General features: G+C 33.1%; 1 protein-coding gene across 7 annotated transcripts in view; it reads right to left on the reverse strand.

Annotated features, from left to right (window-relative positions):
• Positions 1-179: 179 nt before the first annotated feature.
• dachs (unconventional myosin-IXb-like dachs) overlaps positions 180-20,372 on the reverse strand; it is a 102,455-nt gene continuing 82,262 nt past the window's right edge. For 6 of the 7 annotated variants that reach the window (XM_088203230.1, XM_088203233.1, XM_088203229.1 and 3 more), the window contains 8 exons: positions 16,606-16,742; positions 13,085-13,202; positions 12,767-13,011; positions 5,134-5,305; positions 3,972-4,144; positions 3,650-3,901; positions 985-2,797; positions 180-864 (listed from right to left, as the gene is read on the reverse strand). In XM_088203230.1, coding sequence (XP_088059356.1) covers positions 556-864; positions 985-2,797; positions 3,650-3,771 — 2,244 coding nt within the window. In that variant the 5' untranslated portion in view covers positions 3,772-3,901; positions 3,972-4,144; positions 5,134-5,305; ... (1 more) ...; positions 13,085-13,202; positions 16,606-16,742 and the 3' untranslated portion in view covers positions 180-555. Of the gene's footprint in view, positions 865-984; positions 2,798-3,649; positions 3,902-3,971; positions 4,145-5,133; positions 5,306-12,766; positions 13,012-13,084; positions 13,203-16,605; positions 16,743-20,372 lie in introns of those variants that run through there. The other variant, XM_088203234.1, reaches the window with a different exon arrangement.

Below are 20,372 nucleotides of genomic sequence, written 5' to 3' on the forward strand. Positions count from 1 at the left end.
CATTTCTCTTGACTATTTTGAGATATTACTTATTTAATACATATTGGCGAATACTGTTACATTGTTTTATATATTATATTTATATATATATAAATATATATTACGAATTGTCTTTTGTGTGATGCAAAATTTTAACAATTAAACGGGCTTGATATAATATTACACACAAACTGGATATGTTTTTTTTTTATATAAATCCAAAATTAAAGTAAAGAACAGTTGATGCCCTTTTTGAAAACTTACTAGATAACCTTAAAAAATCATGCAATTTAGATACAAACTCAATACAAATACTAGCAAATACTGCTTCTTTTAGGCGTCAAGGTATTGGATATAATAAAAGAGATATTGTCTACTGGTAATTACTTAATTATATGGTGGAGAGTAAAAGAATCTAATCTATTTAATACTCTTAAAGCCTAATACGATCTTAAATATAATGTGTGATATGTATATTTACAATGGCAAATGACGAATGAAACATTGGCACGTAAGAATTCATAATTTACAACAGTTAATGGTAAAAGAAAAATAAATATTCATCTATATTGTCTATCATATGTTTAACGGAGTCGGTGTGATCGGATTGATTACCGGCGACGGTATCGGCGGTTGCTGTTTCACTAGTTCCATGTATTGGAACGGTACGTGTAAAGTCGTGTTGTTGTGCTCTACGATTAAGTGGCCTCTTCTCGGCGAAGCTCCGACGACGACTACTGCATCGCCCTTGCGAAGGACATAGTCACAGCTTCCCTCTGGCAAATCAGGGAAGTTTAGCTTCATAAGTCTTGTCTGAGGATAACCTAATTTGAGACTTCCAGCTACTGTGTACGGTCTGCTCGGTGGAACTGGCGGCGGTCGTTCCTTTAATAATAAAAAATACACTGTAAAATAATTTGGTAATATAGAATTTACTATGTATTATATTACATTTTAATATTATAGAAGATTCAATATGAAATGTCATTTATTATTTGTACTTACCAAATCGAGACCGAAGAGACTGCAAGTTTGTTGAATAGTCTTCGAGTCGCACTTCTCCGCGGGATCCGGTGGCGGTGTTCCTGCGATCGGTTGCGGTCTTGGACGAGTTCCTATTGTGGGGGCAGCTTTACCATGCACTCCGTTTCCGATCATCGATATTCCATTGCCGACTAACCCTCGACCGGCGAGTTGACTTCGTCTCAAAGTGGCGAATCTTCTTCTCAATCTCCACCCTCTCCACGTCGATTGGATTATGGTCGTCGATCTATGCCTGGTATCGGTGCGCATTTTTTCTAGATGCTGTCTTATTCCTTCGCTCAAGAATATGTGCCTTTTACCCAAAGCGTAATTTGTCGATACCATTATATCTTCTTGTTTTGACGCCGAGTTAACCGCGTGTTGCAGAATCAGGAGGCAATCTTCAGTAGCTTTTTCTTCGCTTCTTCTCAGTTGATTAAACGGAGCTAACAGTTTGTAGCGAGCGTTAAAAGCTTTAAATCTCATCCTATGCGGATATCCTCCAGCCATGAGATTGACCGTTTCCAATATTTGCAAAGATCTTATTTGTCGCATGGCCGTCGCTCTATCGAATTTCATCGGCGTCTCGGTCTGATTGCTTCGTATGCATCTCACAAAATGTGGACGCGCGTGAACCAGCGTCCTTAATAAATTATCTAAGCGAGTGTGAAAATCTTGAGTCAAAGTAGAAACTGGCTCATCTCCGTTTAACAGATCCGTATGAGACGTCGGCGATATTCTAAAACTTACACCTCTCGGAACAGTTTCACACGAATATAAAGCTTTTAGTTCACTTCCGAATAGGTGTGTCGCGAACCCAAAGTTACACGTATGTTTATAAAATATCGCCACTAAATCATCCGGGACGACATCTTTGTTGGTATCGAGAAAATCGCTAGCATCGTATATAACTTTTCCGGCAAAATGTTGTATTCCAAACACTCTAGGTTCTAAAGGCTTAGGTTCGAAGAGTCTCGTGTTCGCTTTGTGTTGTACTTTCATCTTAGCGATATAAGATTCAGCCGTCCCTCTAATGGAACATTCCACGTCCAACATGCTCAAAAGTCCCGTCCGAAGTGACGATATTAAATCTATGCAAGGTACGTTATCAACATAATCCACTTCTAAATCGCATTGAATTCCTTCTTCTCTACAAGACTCTATACTCGATTTGAATATGTGAGTGTTGTAAAAGTGCTGCATCGTTTCCGCGCATAGATTTATGCATAAATGCTCCAGTTGGCTCGGCTTTGGATCTTCGAAGCCGAACATATCCAATATACCGATGAAACCGTCTGTTGCGTGTCTTACTGCGTTGTTCAAAGCAGTCATCGATTTAGATCCGGCGTTTCCTCCGACGGTAGAGGCGTGTTGACTAGCCACTTCGCCGTGATTGTGGACGCTCTCGTTGGAATCGGAACTCAAAGTGCCCAAGGTGGAACCGAGGCGTTTCAAGCTGTTCGCTCTTCTGACGATAGTGGCTACAGTTCGACAGTACAAAGCTTTGGCTAACGAGTCTCTCGTCATATTGGACATGTTGGCATCGCACACGGACTTGACGAGTTGTCCTCTGGCGTTGTGCGTCCTCGAGGTTAAGCCTCTGAACAAAGACGGCCCAGGTACTCCCAATAAATTAGCCACTGCATTCAGTTCCGTTTCGCCTTTAATGTCCACCTCTAATCCATGACCGTCGACGAATTGTATATTCCCTAGAAGCAAAACTGCCGCCAAAACTCGTACCACGTCCAAAAACGGTATTCCCAACACACCCAAGCAAGCTTTCCACGCCTGAAATCTAAAAAATATGCTCAGTTATAACACAAGATATTTCAATTATTATATACAGCCTTGGCAATACAAGTAAGCACCCTTTAAAATATTGCATAGTTTTTTACAAGTATTTTAACCAGCATTCAATAAATAAAAGTAAATGCAATAAATTGTACCAATTAATTGTTCAGTTCATTCTGATATTTTAGTGAAAATGGTACATTTAAGTTCATATTAGCAACAAATGACAACTGCCTAGGAAGCCAATTATCTTCAGAACTGGTTGGTGAAATATCTGCCCATTAATTTTACTACAATGGCGAGGAGAATATTTAAGAAGGTGGGATACAAATATTACAAAGTTGTTATCATATTTCTGAAGGTCACGATTTTGAGAAAAAAGTATATAAAACAGTGAACGTCATAGCTTCCACTTTTTATCCAAACACACAGACGCTGAACTAACATAATCATACGAGGAGTTGATAGCCAGTTATTGTAATATTACATATATATTATTTTTTATTTATTTTGTGCGAAATGGGTCGAGATATTTATTTTTATAGCCTGATATGACACAGGCGAAAATCCTTGAAATGAGTATTGCCGCTTCAACAAGAACAAGCGAGACAACGAATAAGCTTACGCGCATGTATCGCTTCTCCCTCGCATACATCTGTATACATAAACAATGCATTCACAAAAAGAATGCCGATGCACTATTGCAGTACAAATTTTTAATGTATCAGAAATATTAAATATTAAACTTTTGCATTAAAAATATTTAAATTCATGCTTTCTAGAATAAATCAATATATGAAATGTATAAGGGTGCCTCACTATGTTTATAAGACTGTATATTAAAATGATCAATAACCTGTTGATATCTTCTGCTTCGTTCTGTCGCGTGTCGCCCAGCTGCAGGTAGCGTAAGTTTTGAGGACTGTATCCGTTCAGATTGAGTTTAATCCTGTCTTCGTGTGATAAGCCGGCAAGCATTTGGTAAAATATGTGATAGTTTTTTTTCGTTGGGTAGCGGTTTGATGACTCTAGTCTGATCGAGGAAATAGCAATGGATCTTAGTTCTGTAGAGAGCTCCGTCCGTTACTTGTACTTCTATGAATTGACCCTGTAAAAAGTTTGTTGTTAATGCTTAATGCTGGTTTACATATTACTTAAAATGATGAGCGTTTTCTTACTATTCTACTAGATTCAGAGTTTGATGCAGTTTTGGCAGATCCGAGAGAACGAAGGACTGTGAAAGCGGCAGCTAGGTGTTTGAAAGCGTCCGTTTCTGGCCCACCGCCGGCTACGTCGAACAATTGCCGCAAAAGAAGCATGGAAGCGTAGGTTTTTCCGGAGCCACTGGTACCTGTTGAAAATTAAAAAGTTTGAAGATATATATAAAACCGGAATTTTTCGAGAAGAGTTAATTGTCAACAGCACCCTTCAATAGTTTAAGGAAATGCTTAGCGTATACAACTTTCTGCGAGAACTCATTGTATCTCAATGTTTCTAAAAGAAAGGAGCTGGGATACAAGAACGGATAATAACCAAATATCTTCTTATAAATAAAAATATCTCAAGAACCTTTTCTGAGCTTTTTCGATTAAGATGGAGTATTTGGTTATTCTGGGATTCCAAATTAAACAACCCGAGAAACCGAAATTTGGCCATTTTTTAAATAATTATCGATGGAAAACCTTGTCTAAGGCCTTCTCAAAATCTGAATATATGATGTTTACTTGAATTCTCGCATCAAGAGATTTTGTCACCGTTTTGGTGAAAAATTGATGGTTAGTAGCAGTGGAACGGGCGGGAGAAACTAATAAAATAAAGTAATTGAAATATGGATAATTATTTCGAATATCATAGCAAGAGATCGCATCACTGCGACTGGTCTATAATTTTTATGAATAGAGGTGACTTTTGTGCATTTCCTTGTGAGATTCAGATAAAAAATACGTTTTAGAGGAGCAGCGAGATTGATTTCGCAACTCTTCAAAATTAAATCAGGAGCAAAATTTGGCTCAATGGACTTTTTAAAGCCGTATAGATCAAGTACAAGAAGAAGGAGTGGAAATCAAAAAATATGAAAAACTTACTGCTCTAGAACAAAATTCAAGATCAAGAGTAAACTATCAATGAAAATTGTCTTCGATTAATTAATTAATATAGAATGCTGTGGATATTGTATATACATAAGATTAGAAAGGCGCAAAGAAATCTACACGGATGCAGTAGTGATCAAAGACAGTGATGCTATGAAAATACGATGGCAAATCTTAGACTATAGATCCACTTTGATACGATTTAAGAAATTCCCGGAGTAGAAAATGTTGGTTTAAATTTAGAATTTACCCGATAAGATGATGGCTTGTGGATAGCCAGTTTCCGCCTGTTGCCTCACCGCTTCGTGCACAAGTCTTGCTAGCTGGGGTCTTGGTGTTCCTCCGCGAGCGCTCCTTAGCGTCAGCGCATTGCCGACGTCGTTGTAAGGATTTATCGATAGCAGTATGGGGCCGACGTTGGTCTGCAAAGGGGAAAAAATGTTGAAAAAATGTTAAAGCAGTGTTCTAAGTGAACGAATTCGTACGTTAAACCGAAGAGGGAAGAACACGGATGGGTCCCGTCGGGCGGCTTGGCCCGTGAGGCCAGCCGGCCCGCCCAGCCGCATACAAATATGCTCTCAAACTAGTTTTTCGGGAAAGCGAGTCGTGTTCTCTGGTTAATATCGTAAACATGATGATGGACTTGCCGAACTGGGAATAAAAGATCACCGACAACGGCCGCGGTGATTCTTTTTGCAAGGCGACACGTACCCGAACTCGCGGATCTTTCTAAGATTCCCTTCGGAGAGTTTAAAAATGACTCAACAATGTTATTCACATTGACATCACTTACGTTTACTAGAGTAGAAAAAATGGATTAATCAAGAATGGCTATTCTTTTATTTATATGAAGCAAATGAATCTAGGATAGATTGAGATCCTCAATGAGGTATAATTAGCTACTTAGTTATATTTTATTATCAGGATAAATCATTGCGATAGTATTGTAATAAACAGTATTATATAAATATGAAGTAATTCAACAATATAAGTAAGAAACTTCATGAAGTAAACATTGATATAATTTGTTGGGATATTATGTACTTGTAGTATATCTCCGAGTGAAAACAAGATTGAGAAATAAATGATCATAAATGCGGTTTACTAGTTCATGGTATATAAGTAAACAACAGATACTGGATTAATTATTGAATTTAAATTGGAATACTAGGTTGATATTTCATCATCAGAAATAAAATACACAACTTGTGTAGTTAGATACATAAATATTTGCATTAACAAAATACAAAAAAAAGATTTACTGTGTTGCTTAAGTATATAAATTGTTTCATTCCAAGATTTTCTAAAATTTCATTTGAGATAATATAACCGAAAATTCGTATAGTTTAATATCAAACGAATATTTCACTGAGAACCCTTTGCCATATTAGCCAATGCAGCGGGAAGTGCCTGGCATGAATTATAAGCTATTATGTCGAGTGTAAGATCATTTTTATGCCGCTCGCTGCAGACCGTACGTGACAATACAAATATAATAGCCGTTCGGCTTCTTTGTAATTAACAAGTGATATTATATATAGTATTGCAGCACTGTGTTTTTTATTTAATGTCGGTCCTAAATTTAAAGAAATTCGCATATTAAAAATGCATCATAAAAGACGTTTTAAACCTGTTAAAATAACAAATATCAACCATATAAACCTCTTAAAAACTACAATGGAACGACCAAAGTTAAAGAAAAAAGTGGGCAAGCATAATTTTCACAGGCCATGTGTAGAAAAGCAGATACACAGGGCCCACAAGAAAATTTATGCTCAAGGCATCATGTTGGCAACATCATTAATAACTTCAACCCGAGTTATTTACATTGGAGCTTGTACAAACTCGAAATCACAAAATGCCGCTACCCTCTTTACATCAACCCTGATATAACACGAAGGCAACCCACTTTGGGGACGATTGGATTCTTCGAATGCAAACACAAAAGAGGACTTTACGTATACAATAGCATACATTTTTCATTAAATCTTCCGTTGTAATCTGACAAGCGTAAGCCCAATACGTTACAATGGGGTAAATCTGAACCAACTGAGTAAGTCAATCAGATATAATGGATACCTACAAGCATGTATTGACTACCAGTCTGGGAATCAATGATATCTGTATTAATAACTGTAAATTATTATGTGTAATATAATTTATAACCATGTGGCAGGTTTTTTTAATGTATATATATTTTTTATAATAGCGCATTTTTTATAAATAAAAACTCGAACCCGCAACCTCAGAGTTACTAGTCTGAGACGTTACGGACTACGCTATTCCGTCCTTATATGGCTGATGAGATTGAAAAGAAATGTAATGAATCTATGTCAGTGCATATATTATAATATTCATTATGAGCAAGAAAACATGTACCTAGGTTTGCACTTTGATGAAAGATTAACTTGGCAGTAGCATATCTTCAATAGAAGATAACAAAAAATGTTCTGGCTCATAGGCCATAGATCTCGGCATCTATTATACACGGCAATAATAAAGCCGATTTGCGCAATACATATGATATCGTCGGCATTATAAATATTATTATGATACGGAGATTCCAAGTCCCCGAAAATGATAATAAATTGTTTAAGCATAATGAGGTCATACATTAAAATCTCGGAATAGGTAATGTAAAAAGCGAAATAAATAAATGCATTAAAATGAACCAAAAAATAGATCTTGCTAAAAGATTTAGCGATGTATAGCTCAAAGGCTTTTCCCCCACATGGTATTTAGTAGCTTATTTGCTTACATGGAATAGATTGAAGACAAAAAAAATACATTTGTGTAAATGTGTTCTGGCTAAATGAATTGTCAAATAAAAAAAAAGATAAAAAACGGATTAGGGTAATATTTCTAATTGATCGACCGATCTGCTGAATACGGTTTACATTTAAAAAGTACTTAAACTTTTTATCCACATCTTATTTACGCACGTGTGCTCTTCTTAACCGGTTATATTTATTTATTGTACAGACGTCAACAACTATTCGCTTCGCTAAATAAAGTCAATGGTATAAAAATGCGAAGTAATAATAAATATTATATTGATGGGTTTGAAGTAGGTTTTATTTGTTTTTATATTAATAATTATGTCCAAGGAAAATGTTTTTCATTTTATAGTTTATTACGTGCAATAGGCATGTCACGTGAATAGAAATGGTTATTTTAAAATAATCGATTGAGTGCATTTTAAAAATATGTTAGTGCTCGATAGAAATAATACTTAATCAATACAATTTCTTTGACTATTACATACATTGCATTTAACGTTTTTTGAAGACATGATAACTGCCGCAGCCTTTTCTATCAAACATTTATGTAAAAATGACTGGTAATATTTTAGCTAAGTTTGTTATTCGGCCTATCTGTCATATTGTTTCAAAATGGCAGCTATTTAAAATAACTTTGTTAGTAGAATTCTTTCAAAAATGTTTTATAAAATATCTTTTAACAAAATAATATATTTCAAACACCCCTAAATTTTATTTTATATGGGTAATAGTATGTAAAACTTCATCAGCAATGTATCTAATTGAGGATTAACTTTTGCCGTCGATCAAAAGCTCGAGTTTCCAGCGTGAAAAGCTCGATGCCGGGAAAAAGCCGCGGTTTTCAGTGAAACCGGAACCGGCGCGCGGAATGCCGAGTCCGAGCGGCCGGTTCGGCAAAAAAGCGTCCCGCCTGCTCGACTTTATTGTGGTTTTTGCCTTGTGTGTTGGTCTTGCTTCTTCCATTTGAGGGCGAGCGGCCTCAGCCACCGGCCACAATGAGCGCATCCATTATGTGCAATTCGCAAACCCTTGGCGGAAAGTCGAATTTCTACTTTCGGTTTTTGCTCTCCGGCCGCAACCGCCTTCGTAATTCGGCCTTTGAGAGCTGACCTCGCCGAATCGTGCCGTATATACACACAATTTCGCACATGCACACACAGACACACGAGAACATGTTCTTTGGCGTTTGAGCCCTAATCGGGTCGTACAGGGTCAGCGGTGGTCGATTCTAACCTGAAGCTTCACACGCGTGCTATTCACCTCCGAAATATCCTACTACACTTCTTGTCTTCCCACGTTTTCTTTGGCCTTCCGCTTTGACGGCCATCAATTCACTCAGACTATCTTCTTTCATCGTGTAAACGGTTTAAATGTTCTGTACGATCATTATAAAACATTATACAATACAAGACTCTTACATTTACATTTTATTCAAAAGAAAATGATAATAAAATATTAAGTAAAGCACGCGAACCGTATAAATATGTAAATGTTAAAACTGATTATAACAAAAACAAAATATTGACATAATCTGAATCAGATTCATTTTTAATTTTCACAGAATTTAAACTTGTCTTAAAAATTTCATACGCACAATACGTAACAATACTAAATCCCGATATAATAACTAATGAGATGACCTAATTTCTAATACATAGAAAGCTATGATTTGCATAGCCGTAAAAAAATAAATAGTCAAAAATAAACAAATTTGACTATATGCATCAACACTACATATATTTAGTCTGACTATTCGAATATATAATAGTATAACTAGCAGCGGCGTAGCTAGGGTATGTGCCATCCAGGGCGATCCTTAATCTCCATACATTTTTTGCAGTCATAAAATCAGCATTTCTTAAAATTTTAAATTGTTTATTATTAAGCTCTTGTTATTCGTGGATTTATATATGTTTTAGTGCATTCAAGGTTAAGAACCACACTAGACGATCCCATCGCGAATTTGCCGCCCCCAAGCAAGTGCCGGCCGGGGCGGCCCGCCTCATAGCTACGCCACTGATAAATAGAAATATTCCAATATATTCCAATTGTTTTTTAAGTTAAAAAAATAGTAACAGTAAAACATTAGTAATTTAAAAAAATCACCTTAAAGATAAGTACTTTTTTTTTTTAAAAAAGATGAGCTAATTTATCTTAACTACACATTTATTGCAATTTAGAAAATATATATGTATTTTAAAAATAACAAGGCACTGAGCGTTTTGTATTTTAAATTGCTTCCTAACATTGTCTTGATTGTATCTGGTGTCAAAAGCAATAACTCAGTGCGCTTCATTGTCCACTGCTCTCTATTTTTTTGGAAATGATCAAAATATCTTAATTATATTTCTCAAATTATTCGTACAAACGTCATTTTTAGTCTTTATAAGAGATACAAGTTGATGATAAAGTACTCGCAAAGGTGCCTCTTACAGATCAAAATAATAATTCTAAAAAGTAATTTAAATTCCCATAGAAAATCAACTTATGAAATTTGTCACGCAAAATAATATTTTAATTCATACCGTGCTTACCCAAAAATAAGAACAAACCAAAAAATTAGCTCTAGTATGATTTTACAACATGCTCCTAATATAAGTTTGGTTAAGATCGGAAACCAAAACGCATTTAGGAACGCATGTGGACCATTATTTTTGTTGTCATTCATATTTTGTAAGTCTTACATCTGATCTAAAAGTAGATTGATCATATTTTGATCCCCATACAAGATGAGTGCATAAAGAAAGAGATATTCCACGTCAAAAGCAATAAAATCGTGCCGACACAGTGGAAACGCTCAGTTATTACTTATAACAATATTACGACTTACAATAAACGAGTATCGAAAAAAGACAAATCGAATTCTGACCCTTCAGAAGTAATCCCTTATCAGAAGTCAAAAATCCACACTAAAATCGTATCATTTTTTTTATAACTATATTATGATTTGAATGAAGCACATCTTATCCGAATTTTGAGCATTAGGAGAGCGCAAAAAACAATTATCCCTTCTCAGAAGTCAAAAATCCACGTCAAAAGCAATAAAATCGCGTCGGCACCGTTGCAGTGGGAACGCTCGTTACCGAGCGTTCCCACTGCGACGGCGCCGACACGATTTTATTGCTTTTGACGTGAATTTTTGACTTCTGAGAAGTGATAATTGTTTTTGCGCCCTCCTATTGATCAAAATTTGGTTAGAATACACTTTAACCAATACTGTCATATTATAATTTCGTATATAATATCGGAAAGGATAACTATTACATTTTTTAAGCATGGTGTAATATCGAAGTGCAGACAAACTATGGAGCAATATGCGAAATGCGATGTTTGCCTGTAGTTCTTATTTTGCTTATTTTCACCTGAGTTGACTTAGTCTGTTTTTTTGACTTGATTCAAATTATTTTTTTATTGATAATTAATGTAGATTAGGTTTAGGTATTTCTTCATTTTCACGAATTGAGTTTCATAGACATTTTGGAACAGCATTATCACTTGCGGTTATTAATTAAATTTTCCATTGAAAAGTGCAATTACCAGGTTATAATCTATAATATAGCCGTTTTAATTAAGAGCACATGAAACTCACGCTAATAAATATGATATTACAACAAAAAATATTGTCTTTATTATAAATGCAGCACATCTTTGTGGGAATAAGCACAAAATTGTTCTATAGTGTTATTATGGAGTTTATGAGAATTTTAGCACGCAAAGTTAGCTTATTTTTGGTACAAAGATCTTGACGTGAGTAATGCATTAAATAATGATAAAGTGAGTTAAAATATACTGTCAAGACTACATGTATTTAGGTACAGCTTTTGAGTTTGTGATTTCTATAAGCAACTATTGGCGCTGAAGATGTGAATGAAATTATTATGACTATGCTATTAATAAATATTGATTTAAAATCCTGATTTGTAAAATATGTATGCAAGGATACTATGACATTATACGTATGTAAATAGGGAAGTAAAAATATATGTAGATTACATTTAATCATAATAATTAGTAGTATAAGGCGTACTTTCGACGGCAATGTTTGCTATAAATTATTGTAAACTACATAAGAAATTGTTAAACGCTTTGTACAAAGACAACATATTAAGCCGTAATAGTATTTAAAATTTAGTTTCGATCGCAAAAGCACGAGAAATTATTTCTACAGATTAGCTAATCACTGCTATTGATAAAAATCATAACCATCACGCAATCAAAGCAATACTTTGCGACTGTTGTAAATTAAGCTTATTTTGAATACATATTAAACCCTCTTCGAGATAATTTTAATTGAATTAATCTGTGAATAAAATTATCACATATCGTATTAAGCTGTACAAAATTTGTTGGAGGATTGTACTGAAAATACCTATCTGATTTTTCCTTTGTGTTGCTGTTGTCGCTAGTTCAACCAACTCAAACAAATGACCTTTCTAACAATCGTATCGTTGTTGTAGATTGTACATAGCTAAGATTGATCCAATTCTCAAAACTTGGCTAGATTGTTCGCAGGGTCCGTTACCGGTGAGAAATTATTATGTAAAACAGGACGCAGACGTGTTTATAACTATAATTTATTATCCAGCAATTAGAAGTCAGACTGCGTTGCGTAATGTAATATTATCGCAACTGCCAATGGTAAATAACAACGTGAAAGTACCACAACTATTATTGTATTGTACATTGATAGCTATAATAATGTATGCACGTTCGCACATAAATATTGGCAAGGCGTGATCTATGTACTGCCAATTCCGTTGCCCGACTGACGAAAATCTTTCTTGAAAACGAGTTGAAAGGTCATAGTTGCTTTGACCGATCTTTGAACTCTGTACTACGTTAGATTTAACACTCTATTGTCACATTTACTGGGGTTTGAACGGGGCAGTAGAAGTTTAACGTACGATTATCTACTATACAATCCATACCATGAAAGCGGATCACACTGTTCAATGAAAGTATTGTTAAAAGTTGATTATACCTTTTTATATTATATTCACACTCAGTTTTTTACATAAACAGTGATTGAAATGAAGTGAAAATCTGCTGTTATCTGCTCGTTAGGGTAAGTGCTAGTGTAGGTATAGTAGGAATGATACTCACATAGAATTTGTTGGCGTAGAATTTGGCCTGAAGGCATTTGATGACCGCGTCTTCTGTGAGGGGGCCCGGCAGGTGGGTCAAGTCGGGCAGGTGAGGCACCCGGGTGCCTCCGCTACCCGCGGACACAGTCGAGCCCCCGGTCGCCAAGACAGACGCGTCCGAGGAGACTGCGCCCTCGATCAGGACGCCCCCGCTTCCTTTGCCACTTTTCATGGCACTCGGCGCTGTCGCAACATTTGATATATCTGTGAAAAATGCTTATATGACTGAACAATATACTATAAATATTTTGAATGTTTTTGAACATTGAGTGACTACCTGGAGGTGGTACTGGTGGATGATGTGGGGGAGGTAAAGGTGCTGGTGTATGTCTTGGAGGCACAACCGGGCCTCCTTGCAGTGATGTTTGATTTGAACCGAATCCACCTAAAGGTACCTAAGGATTGAACGAATTTTTAGAATATATTTTTATACTATTAAAAAAGCATTACAATCTTTAATTTTAAATTAAACTAATAATAGTGTATTTGATGCGACTTATCTCATGATGATCTTACACATTCGTTTTGTCTTGTATGTAACATTTAGCAAAGACACAGCTTATGCTTCCTGATTTATTATTTTTTTTTAACAATTTAAGCAAATCAAAAATAAAAATATAGGAAACAAAAGAAAACAATTAATTAAGTAATAATTTGAGTACATTTCATCGGAGAACTGGAACCATTGATATGTTGTCTTTATAAAAAAAAACAATATATGCTTTGCCATTCTGTGTTTGTATTTAAATTTAAGGTTGTAGTCACTGATGAATGTTCTTTAATTGTAAATATTTGAAGGCTTATATGCATTTTTTTAAAGACCAGTATACAAAGGTGTATTATATATTATTTTTGTAGCTTTATATTCAATGACTTGTAATTTAGAGACATTGGTATTATTGGCGTTACTGTTATGTTAAAATGGGTATAATTAATTGTTTATAGAATAAAATTTAATTTTTTATTGTAAGCGCGCTATTTATGTTAAATATTGGTCTAAGGGTCGCAATTGTGGCATGGCCTTTAGAGCGAAGTTCTAAAATATATTTATTAAATTTAAGTTTGGAGTTCAGGTGAAAGCCCAGGTGTTTAACGCTTTTTTTTCATTTTATTTCAATGTTTCTTATTTGAAAACCATATGCATATATAAGTTTTGGGTTATTATATGTCTTCCAAGAAGCCATTATAATTTGACATAAGTTATTTAATTTTATGTGTTCGTTCCATCGCAACTTCGTGTCCAAAATCATGCCGTAGTACTATGCGGTATTGGCCACTGTATTCTTCTTGATTGATCGTTATCGGAAACAGGTCGGTATGCTACTTTTTAGTCCACTTGTTGACTTTGTCAATGCAGCGTTTGTTAACTACTTGTATCGAGTTCTCGATTATGAATATAACATGCATAGTACTGTTTTTAGTTGAGGTACTCCAGCTGATATTTTTCTTAAGAATATGAATGTTTTTTTTTATTTTAATTGAATTATCCCTTTAATATTCAGACTATAACAAATCTATATGGTTTTCAAGTTCTATAGATTACACATTAGCAAAGACTTGACTGAGGTCCAGGAATATTTCTGAGCATATTTTTTCCGAATAACTCTTATAGGTAAAACATCTTCAATGTTTCAGTGCTTTTTCTGGAAACCGAACTAACGAGACATAATTAGCTGCTAAAACAGTTTCTTAATGGCCGTTATTTAGTAATGTTTTCTGTTGGGTTTTCTGGTTTTAGAATAATCATTTGAGCGAAAGTTGTTTAAAAATGTTTATAAATTTTGTTTTGCATTTCTTGTAAAATGTAACAAAAGTCAGTATACTATGTTTTCATCAGTATTATCCATGTGTAGGGATTCCAATCCCGGGCCAAAATTTTGATCCCGGGATTTCGGTATTGCAATTAGTCGATCCCGGGACCAGTCCCGGGATAATTTTCATGTTATTTTATCGACAAAAATAATTTAAAATGAATAATACAATATTTACATCTGTTTTTTATAACGTACAATGTATAAAGTACGTATAATTTTAGTCTTGGACTAAAAATATAAAATAATATAATAAAAATAAAAAAGGGAAGGTCTTATATATTTATTTGAGAAGAAAAAAATGAACTTTTGACAATGTATGCACATACCTATGTACATTCATAGACACAATTAATTGAAAACATTATTTTGAATAAAACTCACGAAGTAACATCAAAGCATCAAGTGTTTTATCATTTAGTCTTGATCTGATTTTGGTTCCTAAGCAGCCTGCTGCTGAAAAAGCACGTTCAGACTCACAGCCTCAAAGATTCACAGATGACACGTGCAACTCGCGTAAGTTTGTACACGAAATATAACGATGTTGTCAATAATAATTCGATTGTGCTTGATAAATCAACCAATCCGAAAAATTCGGGATTATGTTTTATAATCCCGGGACTCATCGGGTATTGAAAATCGTTCGGGATCCCGGGATTGGAATCCCTATCCATGTGGCTAGAAGCCTTTTTTTAGGTATATTCTTGCTCAAGTACTGTTTCCTTTTTAATATAAATATGCTTGAAGTGCTAGTATTTTTATATATTTTTACAAATTTATTCGCAGTCAATGCTAAGTTCTTATTTAGGATCCTCGATTGTTTTAGTCAGTCGATAAGAAGCTGGTTTAACGCATTTTTTAAATCAAAATATATCTTTTATCTCATGAAGATAGTTATTTATTTTGACACATTGGTACTATTCAGCTTAGCTTGTGTATTATATTTTGGATTTTCTCTTTTTCTCTCTCTCGAATTTTTAAGTCAATATAAAAATCATTAACATATACTTTTTTAATGATACTATAAAAAATCTGTTGCTAATGCATTTAAAATATAACCATTGAACGGCAAATTATTCGTGTGCTTAAATTAATCTTGTCGAATAGTCACATTTAAAGATAAACAATTTTAAGCAAATATAGACATGCTGTGAAAATATGTTACAATGTGCGAGAAGCAAATATTACCTAAAATATATCCACCTTTCTAGAAAAATAAATAATATGTGTAGTAAAGACACTAATAATTTACATTTTACAATAAAACTGGGATTATTTACAAAACTATTGCTATAATGTTTTATGTAAATCTATCAAATTTTTCGGTAAAATAAGATTTAATCTAACTAAATACATTTTACTCAATTCCTCCACAAAGTCATTAAACATTACAATACTTTTTCTGATCTTAAAGTTATTAAAAAAATACGCGCATATCAAGAGATTTCAATGTCGAAACATGATCTATAATATAAAGTAAAACACTTTAATGCATTACTTGGTGGATTTTCTTGGGGTTTTATTTACAACTTTATTAATCAATCATGTAGTTTTATAAGACAACACAAGAAAAAATCTGTTATAAAACTTAATAAATATTAATAATAAAATTATACGTATTATCAAAATCAACACAATGATGAACAATTATATTTTTTACGCTACAATAAAGATTGTATTTTACCATACCATAGGAATTATCATACGCAATGTAAATACGACTCTGTATGTTTGATCATTGAATGAGATTCTTCGTTTGTATGTTTACTTGTAAATAATCTCAACTTGGAATCACAGGGTAACCATGATTTATTCTCATATTAATATTATTTTCATTTCGTATGCCATATCCATTCAATATGACTTTATTAACACATTGAGTGTCTTTATACATCTTATTAGAATATCTGGGTATTATTTTATTACACAGTGCACACCGTATATTATGAGACCTTTATAAGCACGTAGTAGAGGAGGATGCATTTACCTGTGGTTGCAGCACGGGCTGTTTGTTGGGCGTGGGCGGTTGCCCTACGTGCAGACGGTTCCTCAAGGTGACCAGTTCACTGCTGAGACTGCGGAGACGTTGTTGCAGATGCACAGCCTCGTTCGAAGAAGACGCGTCTGCAAAAATATTATATATTTTTATTAAGAAATTTGGGGTTTTATGTAAATTTTCAGAAAAAATATGCGAGCGAGAGAGGAGAAGACGAGCTGTACAATTACGATCATTGCACATAATAAACGCAACAATTATGAAAGGCTCGGATGTGCATAACAGCCAGAGGGGCTACGAGCTCTTGGAGGGTCCTTCGAGAACGCTCCGGTCAAAAGTTCAATGTTAGCTTCGATACCAGTCGAGTTGAGCGGCCGCTGAAGTAAGTGCACTTAAAATTGATGTGTTGTTACGATAATTAAATCAAAAGCTAGTTAGGTTTAATTATTTTCTTACCATAAACTAGATTTGAACTATTCCAATAAAATGTTTAACTGAAGTAACAAATTACGATATTATATCGACAGCAACGATGATAAATGTCTCATAATGGTTTTAGTAAAGAAAGTTAATTATTTTTTTACATTCTTTGACAATCGCTTTAATAAATAATTTTTTTGCCCTAATAAAATCTCACGATATTTCTGTAAAAAATGCCGGAACGGAAACCTATCTAAATTTTATAAAAAGTCGGTAAAATCGCCTATAAAATATCAAAACTCGGATATATATTCATAATAATCGTTCTAAATACTTGCTTAATACTTTTACATACACATACATATGGTTTGATTTCGGTTAAAATATCTTTACGATGAATTTTAAAATATATGATAAATTATTTATAAATAAGAAATAATATATGAAATTTAGTACACTTTGTACAACGTCCTTCAAATAATTCGCTACACGATCAAATGCGCTAAGACAACATGGAAATTTATAAAAAAATATCCTCAAATTTGTAATAGCAGAAAAGATAAAAATGCGCTTTTTTCCTTATCGTAAAAAAATATTGTAAAAGAATTTTCATATTATTTTTATTAATAAATAAAGTTGCTAAAAAAATATTAAAATATAAACAAATAATAAACTTATAAAATCCATTTTCCTTATTTTCTCTTATGTAATTTTTATATTATTATTATATTATGAAAATAATTGTATTTTTTTGAGATTCGATAAGATATTTAAAACTTTAAAGTGGTCCATTAAAAAAAGTATTAGGATACACTACTTTTATTTAAATTAAATCGAAGTATATCATAAAAATTGATTCGAATATATACAATAATTTTGAATTAAAAACATTGCTTTTAAAATTGTTTAAAATACCAGTAGGAATATTTAGTCTAAATTAGTTCATAATGTACCTAATAATCTAGATATTTATAAATTGATATATGTAAATTCAAATAAAAATACAGAACCAATTTTAAAAAGAGATATAATCGAATATAAATTGTTGGCTGTGATTGCAAAAGTAGTGAGCCACGCTGGATAGTTCGTTGGCCAAAGAAGAGAGGTAACTTATTCTGTCGGCCCATTGAAGATTTTGCCTCATTTAAGGCCTTCTAGAACGCACTCAACCAACAACATCATTAGGTGGCGCGTCGCGGAGGGTCTGCGCCACACTAATATTATGCTTTATAACAATGTCATAATAGTTTGTTTTATAAGTGTTATTATTTTACATATATCTTTAAAAGTATTCTTGGTATTTTTAATTTTTCGAGAAATGAGAATTCTAATTTTCACTTCTCGATTTCCTCGAGAGATTTTGGTAAATAAAAAATATATGTTGCATATAGTATGTGATTATAATGATCAAGTGTATCATTTTAGATAAACATTATATATATATATATATATATATATATATATATATATATATATATATATATATATATATATATATATATATATATATATATATATATATATATATATATATATATATATATATATATATATATATATATATATATTATTATTATTATTAAACAGAAAACTGAATGATCGTTGAAGAGAACAAACTTCAATAAGATGATGCTTTATTATAAAGGACACAAATAATCGTCATCGTAGAAAAATATGTTAATAACAGATGTTGCTACTTTACATTTTTCATATTTCGAAAATGAAAGATAAATTAATAAGTATTATTGAAAACACGAGATTTAATTTTGCCGACAGGCAAATTTAATGGCGTAACTTTGTAGAAAATTTCCATACATTTTCACAATCTGCCGATTCTCACGGGGAGCGGTTTTTCATTATCTAATTGTTATCGTAGTTCTCAGATCCTCAAAGCAAAGATAAGGCTGATTAGAGTAGTTTAGAAAATCGTTAATTTGTTGCCTTTCAAGCACTTTCCAAGAAAGCATATGTTTTAAAACATCTGGCACGGACCCAGATTTCCTTATGCAGCAGTTGTAAAACATATCAAAATATTTTTACGAATTTTATTTTTAACAAAAAAGGCTCTATGAAAATTCTCGATTTGATATTTTTCTCGAGAAGTACTATGTCTAAAGAAACACTATCTGTATAATATATTTTTTTTAATTTCTAGTAAGTGACTTGTGCTTAAATTTAAAATGGTTAAGATTGTTTTTCAATCGGCAATGCAAGATCCCGCAATAAAAGTAAACATTTTTTAATGTAATCATAATTTTTTTTATTTTTAGGTCTGAAAAAAACCTTAGATATTTTTTTTATATGAATGCGGATTTATTGTTTGTTTAAATATCCAAGTTACGAATTCCCAAGACTTGGGAATTTGTAATCAATCACACTATTAAATTCGATTTCAGTTTCAGAAATCCAATTCATAAACGAAACATTTGTAAATGTCTTTTATATTGGTAGTTATTGAACCTCATAGAATTTTTATTTTAATTTAATTTTATCTATATTAAATAACACTATAATATATGTTAGAAGATATCCTAATGATGTTTTACTATAGTTATTGTTTAAATGCAGGGCGTCGACCGTAAGCAGTTAAAAAGTCTGTATCTAAAAAAATATTAAAAAAGCTTAAATGTTCTGGATAGTAGATATATTGCACGTCTTTTTAAGAATACTTAATATTATGTGGCTCATAGACAATAACATCTATGATTATTTATATATAGGTATGTATACTATATCCTACAAACTATATCCCGGAAGCATCAAGTACGTATATAAATTTAATATAAGAGATAACAGCAAATTCTAAAATATTTAAAATAATAAAATTACCTATAATTATAGCATAAACTCAACATTTATCACATTTCATAAATGATAAATAAAATAGTAATATATTATATTGTACATCTGTACATGTATACATATGTACATATATGTAATGGTTGATAATAAATGATAAATTTTATCGTTATGTGATTGAGTTCCGGGTTTCAAATTACGGAGTTTATCGTGTAAAATCCTATATGTATATTTTTACGTGTAAGATATAATCTCCATCGTGATTTTCACGTACAAATTGTTGAATATAAACCTGTAATAATTTAAACTGTTATTGAGACTATTTGTAGCCAATACTGAGAGGATCAATATTGTCGTTCATGGAAACGATCAAATCGGAAAAGTGTGAACCGTAACGAAGATTGTCCCATAGTTGGGTATGGAGAGCCTCTGGCCGCTGGTTCGTGAGTTCGTTGACCACGCAGCCTCCGGACCCAGGTTCGTTCATTTACGTCTCATTTCTTTTTAAAGCCACTCGTATATAACATTCCCCGAGATTA

Source organism: Plectrocnemia conspersa, unplaced genomic scaffold (assembly GCF_051122295.1).
Source record: "Plectrocnemia conspersa isolate PC_06_02 unplaced genomic scaffold, ASM5112229v1 ptg000014l, whole genome shotgun sequence".
In the NCBI taxonomy this organism is placed as follows: domain Eukaryota; kingdom Metazoa; phylum Arthropoda; class Insecta; order Trichoptera; family Polycentropodidae; genus Plectrocnemia; species Plectrocnemia conspersa.